The 10,626-nt window shown below is 38.7% G+C and overlaps 1 protein-coding gene across 1 annotated transcript; it reads left to right on the top strand.

Moving 5' to 3' along the window:
• The first annotated feature begins 5,043 nt into the window (after nt 1-5,043).
• Nucleotides 5,044-9,879, top strand: chac2 (ChaC, cation transport regulator homolog 2 (E. coli)). The gene is made up of 3 exons (XM_079182767.1): nt 5,044-5,358; nt 5,869-5,904; nt 8,581-9,879. The coding sequence occupies exons 1-3, from the start codon at nt 5,224-5,226 to the stop codon at nt 8,974-8,976; spliced, it is 567 nt and encodes a 188-aa protein (XP_079038893.1). The 5' UTR covers nt 5,044-5,223; the 3' UTR covers nt 8,977-9,879.
• Nucleotides 9,880-10,626: the final 747 nt, after the last annotated feature.

The following is a 10,626-nucleotide window of genomic DNA, read 5'->3' as shown; positions in this document are numbered from 1 at the left end:
AGAAAATGTATCCTAATAACTTTGGTGCCCCCTTGACTTTTCCTGTAGTGCCACCACGAGGTAGACATTTTGGGCCTTCCTAAAAAGCCTTGACAACTATTGAATGGATTGGCACAAGATTTGGTACAAATACCCATGGTGCTCAGAGGATGAATCCTAATGACTTGACTGGTGTGATTGTTACTTTTTTCATATTTAAGATTAAAGATTTACACTTTACATCTCACACATCCCGTGGGTCACAGTCTGATACCTATTCTGCTATTCTTAAGATGGATAATTTTAAACTGGGCAATCCTGCAGCCAATAAATACCAAAGGAAGTCTCTTCTGATCAGTCTCCCATAACACTTCATGGTTCTCACTCAAACATGCTGATAAAGTTATAGACTTTGTTATGGACTTTGGTTAAGCTTGAGGAAGCTTTAGAGTATTAGTTTCCATTGCAGCGACTGGACTTAAGCCTTATTTATACCAATTTTGGGGGAAAAAATCTCAAATCCCTTCAGCGATGTCAGTTCCAAGTAGTTACTCACTACATGAAGTAAGAATAAAAAAATATGTGTTGAATGATTGAACACAATTTGCAAAAGGTTGCAATGACCCCAATTTAATTTATCTAAGTTAAAAATGAAATGAGGAAAAGAGAGTGATGTTTAAGTGTATTGCTGACAGCGATTTCAGGCAACTATTTTGTTATCAGTCAATGAGGAAAAGTAGCCCGTGGTTCTTAAAACAAATTAAGATCGTCAGTAATCTTAGGTATAAAAACAATATAGAAGAGTCCACATTACCTTTACTTCTTTGATTTTATTGTCACCATCTCAGTCAAAAGACCTTTTCGAGGACATGTGCTGGCTTTTGTCTTGAGAGGATTTCTTTTGGCAGAAACTTGTACTCCAACTGTTCGGCCTTTGTTGCTGCTAAGACAAAGCCATTTATCATCTACGAAACCTTCTATTTTATCATCATTTCTATTATTACATCTTGTTTGAAGAGGCGAATATCAGTCATGCCAAAGCGAACATGATTCTCATTCTGTTATTCTAATTAGTCAATGCTTGTGCTGGTCCAACATTTTTACAGATGAGGTTTTTGCAGTCTCAGTGTAAAAAACAGAGTCAAAATAGATAATATTGACTTGTTAATAACTACTTTCTTATCTTACATTCCTTCACATCATCATTATTAGTTGCTATACACAAAATTGAATCCCACTCTCAGGCAAGTACAACAGTGCTGATAGATGTGGCTGCTTTCGCCGAGCCCGTATGTGAGCCTGAGAGAGAAATCTCCGGAGTCATATGAGCAGTTCAGGATCAAACAGTCTGAGGCCTCAGAGCCAAAAATGGCCCACTCAACTCTGCTCTCTACATATAGTGGACTGTTATGACTCGGCCGCTTAATTCCTCACTATGGCTGCTGAGAAGGAGTCAGAAGTTCAAAAGCCTTTTTTGTGTGTGCAACCACTGCTACTAGAGTGAGTCAGTATGGAGGAGACCTTTGGATGGGTTTCGTAGACCTCGACCGCTGCAGGAGCACAACAAAAAATCTGAGGTTACTCAGACAATAAAGCAGGTTGTCGGTAGGAAAAAAAAAGTTCTGCTAACTGAATAAATGTCGTTTCAAAGAGCAGGTTAAGGAGATAACGACTATGTAGACATTTTACAAGGCTGACAGAGAGCGACTGGGGTAATATCACTATGAGCAATAACAGTGAATTAAATGATGGCTGGCCAGTCTGAGCCTCTTATCCTTTAACCTTGGCTGCGAAAAAAAACAAACTTGAACAGAACAAAGGTGTTCTGGATGTTGGCAGCTCCATTCAGCAATGCATAATGTAACTGGGTTAAAAAGAAAAAGAGAAAGAAACAAGAAAACCCACTCAGAGAAAACCTAAATGGGGAGTGTAACTCGTCTTAAAGGGACACACTTAAATTTAGAATTGTTCTTCCATTACGATGAGGGACCAACAGATTGAAAAATTGGTGCATTAACGACTGAGATATCCTGATTTTTATTCCCTAGTCAGGCTGCTCTCATTCACTGTTCGTACTTATACCTATAAAAAGTAATGCACTGTAATTTGAATTAAACCCAGGTTATCGTGAGCCAGGACATGCAGGGCTGCTGCTGAGAAACTCAGGTGATGTAATGTTAAGAGCGAAAAAGTCCGCGTAGGGAGGACAGTGATAGATGGGTCAAAAACAGGACCTTCACCCAGGAGACTGCTGTACATTAATTGTGTGAAACCAAAAGTTAATGTTGACATATTGTTCTTTACTTTTGTTACCTTAGTTCTTTGTGGAACTTAATTAATGCCATCTCCGTAAGTTATTTAACAAACATAATTATTTTGCGTAACACACAAACTTAAACCAAAACAAAATACATCGTTGGTCCTTGCCTGACACAAACATTTAAAAAAATGTCTGACGTTAGACCACTATGGTTAAGGTGTGCTTAGCTTCGGGCACAAAAACAACTGGGTTTGCATCATGGAAAGATCAATGTTTGGGTTAAAATAACTAAGGTAAGGGGACATTTGTTGTCATGATTACAGTATTAACTTGATTACATAAGGAAACGACTGCAGTCATGGTTAAAAGAAACCAACGTTGACTGTCTGTAGGAAGAGAGAAATGAGCCGAGGTCTCTTGTTGATTCAAACTTTGGAGAGCTGGAACCACAGAGAACTTTATACGGCTGTTTCAAAAGTCTGTGTACTGTACTGCTTATCACGTCAAATAAACTGTCTTTGATGTGTAAATATTGGTGGAGTAACCCTTTAAATATCAAACGAGATGTTTTGAAGTGAAATGCAGATTTTCTTTAATGAACGGAAGCTACTAAAATAGACTTGAATAAAGAACAAAATGGTGAAGTGAGTCTCTTTCTTGGTCACCTCCCCAATGAATAAACAGAAGAATGTGCAGAAGGACACCAAGAAGGTTTAACAAATGCTCTGGAGTTGGAGAAGGAACACAAAGAGGTGCAGCACAGGGAAAAGATGAGAACAAATTCAAGTTAATGTAACATGTTTGGACAATGGGAGAAAAACGCTGATGGAGGAAGACACGAGTGAAAAGCTACAGTACATACCAGCACAGATGGATTGTTTTGGAATAATTACATATTTGATTTAGTTTGATTGTCACATTGATAAAGTGACTCTTCTGATGACGTCAAGAATAAAGAGTGGATTACAGTAGATTTAATGTGGATTTTTGAAGTCATGTAATTGCTAATGGTCGATATTAATGCGAAAGCTTCAGTGTTTAAAATATGTTTTTCTCTCTCACACAATTTTTTATTCACATTCATTCCTCCTGACTTATCTTCATATTTACTGCGACGCCTTTGTTTTTTATCTTCCAAACAAGAGATAACAAATTTGCCAAATGCACCTAGTGCAGACACATTTTGCGTGTTTCTACAAAGAAGGGAAATAAAACATATTTTGCAACATGCAAAATATCTATTTTCTTAGACAACAAACAGAAGGTAAAGGGGACTGTTTATATTTCCTGAAATGTCTATGTTGTCATCATAATGAAGATTTATGCCAGAAAGAAATATTTTCCCCACAAATGAGTTCCTGTCAAAGACAAATAGTGCACACAAGGTGAGCCCACGGGACAGTTTGTAAGCTTTTTGTGGTGTTGATCCACAAACAAATGAGATAACAATTATGTGTGCATGCGGTTTAAGATATTTGGAGCAGGATTTAGCCAGTAAGTACCCTTCTGTGTAGCTCTGTAGAGTTATAGTTAATATAAAAGGCTCATCATTTTCACAGCAGGGATCATGAACTATTTCAAAGAGCTACATTTAACTGTTCACGGGAAGTGCTATGACATAATTTTTTTTTATGTATGCTTCACACAGATTTACACACATTCCCACCAGAGAGCTGACCTTTAGTAAGCAGCTCCACTGCAGCAGGTTTGGTTCTGGTGTCTTTATGGCAGATGTCTCCTCAGCAGCATTTTCCAGCCCAGTTGTGGATTACAACCACAGATCTGCCGCTTCAAACGCAAGGCTGGTAAATTACATAAAATGTTTGCTGACTAGCTCCTCTTAGAGGCAGGAGAATGAGCACGGCTGCTGTACATGGAGCAAACACTACAGGCCAGACTGTGGCTGTCCACTTTGTTTGGTTCTGAATCAGTGCTCACACGACATGCAAGAGGAGCATGCTATTTGGGAGAACACACAATGAAACACGAGGGGAAACAGAAACTCAGCACCCCCTGGTGTCAGGACTGAAGCCCATAGTCCTTTTTTTATTTGGTCGCAGTTCATGTTTTAACAAATGCAAAAGCACAAGTGGACATTTATTGAAAATAGATTAATTGGTGCATGTGAAAGGTAGCCTACAATAAGCTCTAGGATCTCTGAACACATTAATAAATGGTCATTCATATCATTAAAACAAATATATCGCTTCCCTTTTTACAAGAGAACAAGGTCACATAAACACATTTATAATTTGTTTAATGTGTCATTGGATGGGAATCCTGGAAGCATTCAAAAAGGGAAATGTGCATCCACAAATGTGCATCCACAATTCAAACGTTTCTCGACGGATTGGACGGAATGTGACAGAATATTCAAAATAGACAATATTATTTAAGTTATTTAAGAGATGTCATGACAGTTAATAATTTAAAAAAGGCACAAAACTATTTCTGAATGGGGTGGAGAAAAGTATATTCGTTGTAGTTGGCGTATCGCTTTGTGTGTAGACTTTTACACTGAAATAGATAGAAACATCCAGAACGGCCGATTGCCTTCAAAATAAAAGTGAAAGGCTCCTTAAAGTTACGCCTATAGTGGTACGAGATAGGGTGAGAACAACAGAAATACTATCAACAAGCAATATTGTATGATAATTAGCTGCTGAGAACTACTATATTTGTTAAAGTTATCAAAAATATGTCCAATGTGATCGGAAAATATTTTATACTGAAAATCGTTGAGCGGAAGTACATGTAGTTACGTCATCCAGATGACTTGACAGTTTAGTACTAGGACAGAGTTGAAATGAGCGCGTGTTACTACCGCGGTAAAGTACAGTTTACACTGTTGCAGGTGTGCACGTCAACCGTTATCATGAAACGGCTGTCGTTGTGAGACAGCTGTCACTCAACGTCGTTATTTAAATCAGTTTTAAACCGTCCTTCTCACCGTCACGGTAACTAGCTTAACGCCCTATCCTATCATGTGGGTTTTCGGTTACGGGTCTCTTATCTGGAAAGTGGACTTTCCTTATGAGGAAAAAAGAGTTGGCTACGTAAAAGGCTTCAGCCGCCGGTTTTGGCAGGGCAGCACCGACCACCGGGGTGTACCGGGTAAGGTGAGTGACCGTTGTTGTCTTTGGGACAGGTAACGTCACAGCTAACGTTGGCAGTAACTGAGGCAAGGTTGCCAGGTCTGTGGGCTCAAGAGTTGCTTTGACAAATGGGGCAAATCTATCTATTATAAATAAATATTATAAATTAGAAACTTTATAAAATGTATAAACAAGATATTAGAAATTATAAATATCCGTTGTAACACTGCTACTATCTTAAGTATTAAGTTACTAAAGTAAAGAGGTTTCCATTTAGTTTTAGAAACACAATCCATTATTATTATTGTTTGTCCCTTTACTATTTAAGTTTATGACTATTATTAAGTGAATGTAACATTACAGGTTAATCATTTCAGTGTACATGCTTCTGTAGCTTGTATTAGAACCTTTTCCATCTGTTTTGTTGACATTTGTATAGTGTAGTTTTTAAAGATAATATGACTATAACCCTATTTGGTTGCTCTACTGTGTCAGCTGATGTTTTAAAGTCTCCTCTGTCTGTGTCCTTTACAGCCGGGCCGGGTGGTGACACTGGTGGAGGATCCTGAGGTGAGACATACCCCTCCTAAACCTAATGGTGCCGTACATTACTTTGTAATAGCGCTGCAACTAACCATTAATTTCACTGTCTATTACTTTGCCAATTACTTTCTCGATTAAGTGTTTTGTCTGGGAAAATAGTGAAAGATGTTCATCCTCCTTTGTAAGCGCCCCAAGGTGACGTCTTCAGATGTCTTGTTTTGTCCAACCAACACTCTAAAAACCCAATTTAGTCAGTTTACAGTAACATGAAGCAAGAAAAACTGCAGAAAACTGCTGACATTGGAGAAGCTGGAAGTTTGCCTTTAGAATTAACAAATGGCCTAAAAGAAGAAGTTATTGTCAAAATAGTCGCTTAATCCACCAATTGTCACATATGCGTAGAGTATTTGCAATATATGTACATCATATATGCTTTTAGAACATTTAAACAAACAACAATCCACCCTGTCATTTGAATACCTAACATATCATAAAGATTTGCCATTTTTAATAAGTAAGTGTCCTGTTAAACAAGTTGTTAATCTTCATGATATCAATTAAATTTGACAGTTTCTATGAATGTGATGTTTGTTTTAGAAGACAAATTACGTTAAGGGGAAAAGCAAACAAAGCAAACAATATCTCATGTTATTCATATACAGTGATAATAGATTATCCCCAGCTGACGGTCATAATTCACCCACCTTGTTATTTATTACTGTATTATTGAGAATAATTAAGAGAAATTTTGCAGCGTAGAGGCCAAGAGCAAGATTCTGTTAATGAAATTCCACTTAACAGAACACAGTTTTCAAGCTGCAATCAATTGCATGTGTTTTTTCTTCATGGAACAGTGGATTGTCACAGTGTTATGGATATTTTATTTATTGGCATACATGCATGACGTGAGACAAAGACACAAGGTGAACGAGGGTGCTGTACTACTGCTCAGAAGAGGAAGATTGCATCTTGTACATTGGAAACAAAGGAGAGAACAGTGTATTCTGACCTTGGATGAGAGATAATCTGTTGCAGTTGATGGGAAAGCGATAGAGAGACACAGAGTGTGTAATGTAGCGAGAACATGGCGCGCGTCTAGCAAACATGCATTCAGAGGGGACTGATGAGTATCTTAAAACGGTTACTTATCAGGTCAAAATCATCGTCTACGGATCATAAACATTATGTCAATACAAACAGTGCTAGGGATGTAACTAAAGATTGTTTTCATTATTTATTATTCTGCAGATTCTTTTCTTTACCATTCAATAATGACTTGGTCTATGAATTGTCAGGAAATAGTGAAAAATGCTTCTCAGTTTCCTCCAGTTCAAGTTGATGTCTTCATATCTTTTGCAACAGTCAAATATCAAATGATATTTAGTTTACCATCATTGAGAATTAAGAAAATCAGCAAATATTCACATTTGAGAAGCTGTAGCCTGAGAGCTTTTGGTATTTATAAAACAGACTTAAGTGATTGTTGTTGAATAATATTTGATCGACTAATAATTTCAACTCTATTTTAACAGTTAACACCAAAATCAAAAATACATATCTTCCCTCATACCTGTAGTGCTATTCATCAATCTATAATTTTTTTTTGTGAGTTGCCGAGTGTTGGAGATATTGGCCGTAGAGATGTGTCTCTTCTCTCTTATTTAATGGAGCTAGTTAGCCGTTTCATGCAGCAACTATTTTCTTTCTATGGAACTACACCCACCAACCTTATCACTGTGCAGGAGGAAGCTCAGGGGACGAGAGGCTCGTGCTCATGACAGCGTGAGATGTAAACATGAATGGCTGAGCTGTAACGTTAGCTAGCTAAGTGGTGCGAGGTTGAGCTAGCAGTGTCGAGTACAGATGCAGGCTTCTTTCAGCGCGGTGATACGGTTGGCGGGTGTTTGGTAGAAAGAAAATAGTTCCTACATGAAACTGCTCACAACAAGGTCTGTGGATCATCTTAGGCGCTTTGAGCTCCACAGTCTGAGTTTCTAGTTCTATTACATTCAAGAGAAAGAAGACATTTCTACGGCAACATAATCTAGACTGATAAATTACCCTACAGGTAAGAGTTAAAATATACATTTTGGATTTTGGGGTGACCTGTCCCTTTAAGATTAAGGGATTCCACGCATTTTTGTGTCGAGTTCGTAAACATCATAGACTGTATATAAGAAGTGGGTGTAGTCGCCGTGACGTCATCCATTGGTTTGTGGACTGCTGTTCGCAGCCTCGAGTTCAGCGTTTTGACCGTCGCCATCTTGGATTATGGCCATCACCATCTTAGCTTTTTTTCAACCAGTGAACAGGAGTGGAGCAGTGACGTAAAGATGCCGCATGTTAATCACAAGGTAGCCACACCCCAAAGCCTACCCTGCTTTAAGGTCTATTTTACTCTGAATGGGACCATACTTTACTAAAAGATTGTCATGATGTGCTGAAGAAGACTTGAAACTAGAGATTGAGACCATAAACTCATGTTTACAATGTTTACTGAGGGAATAAATCAAGTGAGAAGTAGAGTCATTGTCTCATAGACTTCCATGCAACCAGACTTCTTTTTGCAACCAAAAGAAGTCGCCCCCTGCTGGCCACTTTTCTGCATTGACCTCACTAGCCTGAACCGGAGGTTGCCGCCTTGTAATTCTGCATCCATCCATATGCTAAGCTACCCGTTCTATTCTTTCCCTCTTTTTTAAGGGGTGTGTTTGGGGCGTTGGTTACAAGCTGCCGACGGGCCGGGAGCAGGAAGTGAAGAGTTACCTCGACTACCGAGAAAAGGGTGGTTATCAGGTCATCACGGTGACCTTTCACCCCCGTCCACCACTGTCCCCCCCGCCCGGCCAGATGCTGCTCTACATCGGCTCTCAAGACAATCCAGACTACCTCGGCCCCGCCCCTCTGGAGGAGATAGCCAATCAGATCGTCGCCTCTACCGGTCCAAGTGGGCAAAACACGGAGTACCTGTTTCAGCTGGCTGATGCTGTGAGGACCATCCTGCCTGAGGACTCAGACACACATCTGTTTTCTCTGGAAACTTTAGTGAGAGAAAGAATCCACAACGGTCCAAAACACTCGCACACTCAAACGGGTTGATTAAATAACTAATAGAACTTGATCAATGATGTATAACTGGCTGGATTTGTCAAATAGTCTCAGGGTTTAAGGTAAGCATGGACAAGGATATCTGTCAGGTACAACAAATATGTTGATGAAGTCTGTTACAAGTGTCACACTTCAAGTAAATGTCACCATTTTGTCTTGTGTAATGATTGAAAGCTGCTTAAAACAAAAAACGAAAAAAGTAAAATGCATAAAGGTACTTTAATTCAAACTACACGTTGAATGATCACAAAATATGCTTTGGATAAACTTGTCAATTTACTCTCTGTACAATATAGAACAGAGCAAATGAACGTTTTGAATTAATATGTGCTGAGTGATTATACTGTACCTTCACTGATACATTTCTTCTGTTTTTATGAATTTTAAAACATAAAAGCCATCTTGTGATGTATGTGTTCACTGTTGGGTGAAACATTTGGGCCAATACAACGAACCCAGAACTCTTTCCAAAGTTCCTTACTTTTCGAACCGTAATGATCCTGCTTTGGTAAATATATCCTTGATCGTCATCACACTACTGTAATCACATTTCACGCAGTGTACAGCCACACAAGTACACCTCGTTAATTCTAGATTGTACTTAACAGCTTCGCTTCTTCTCATGCTGCCAGCGTACGTCTCAGCACAGTGAACATGTCAAAGACAACAGCACTGCATGCATGGGCGACAGCTCTATCTGTGACCCTGTCTTACTCTAACACACACACAGCTACCAGTGTTTAATGGCTGTGGTTCGTAGCAGCATCTGTACAACATAACAACTAAAAACTGTCAGCTGTGTTTGATCTCTGTCTGTGCAGAACAGAGTCTGCTGTGGACATTGATGTGATATGAATATATGCAGATGAACTGCACACACACACACACACAGCATGTCACACTCGTTCTTCCTCTCTAAAATAAAATACATCTCCTTTTACAAATGATGCAGTCGATTTATTCAACAGGAAACAATTCTCAGTGTTGAGCTATTGTATAATACAACACAGCAGCCTGTATAGGAATATCATACAATTATATTACGAGTTATACATCTTATTATAGGTGTATATACATTTTATCAATTACATGTTTATCAATATTAATTCATATATATTATACAGTGTTAAAAACATAGTATGATTCAAAGGTGTTGGGTTACATTATAACTGTAGAACTATTAGAGCTTGAAGAATGTTCTTGTATTCGGTAAATTAACGGACAGTTTAGACTTTTTACATGTTCTTTAAAAATATTTTTGAAAGTAGGAAGAGTGAAATACTTTAATGAGGATAGTGATGTGAAAAGATAGAGGTTTCTGGCAAATGAGTGGCTGAATATATTGTACAACAGCAACAAAAGATACCCTTAGAGGGCGATTACCTCAAAGTGGCCACCTTTGGGCTGTTGAGCTGCTTGGCGAGACAAAATAAACACCAAGTAAGTTAAATATATGAAACCGTTCCGTCCAGGGTTGCTTATCTGCCAGGTTTACTAAAGGCCAACATCGGCACGCGAAGTTCCAGAGGCAGCTGCAACAACATCAATTACAGTATTATTTTTAACGGTCTGCACAGAGGACCACAACGCTGTTGTGTAACTACAAAGGTGTAGTTAGTCTTTTAGGGTGTAGAGGACCCC

The sequence above is a fragment of the Pholis gunnellus genome (genome assembly GCF_910591455.1).
Source record: "Pholis gunnellus genome assembly, chromosome: 21".
Classification (NCBI taxonomy): domain Eukaryota; kingdom Metazoa; phylum Chordata; class Actinopteri; order Perciformes; family Pholidae; genus Pholis; species Pholis gunnellus.
Note: the sequence above shows the minus strand (reverse complement) of the source record. Positions and strands in the feature narration are given on the sequence as shown.

Excerpts from the sequence above, each read along its gene's own strand:
- chac2 (XM_079182767.1), top strand. The coding sequence starts at position 5,224 with ATGTGGGTTTTCGGTTACGGGTCTCTTATCTGGAAAGTGGACTTTCCT. Across the intron at positions 5,359-5,868 it reads ACCGGGGTGTACCGGGTAAG|CCGGGCCGGGTGGTGACACT; the intron begins GTGAGTGACCGT and ends TGTCCTTTACAG. Across the intron at positions 5,905-8,580 it reads CACTGGTGGAGGATCCTGAG|GGGTGTGTTTGGGGCGTTGG; the intron begins GTGAGACATACC and ends CTCTTTTTTAAG.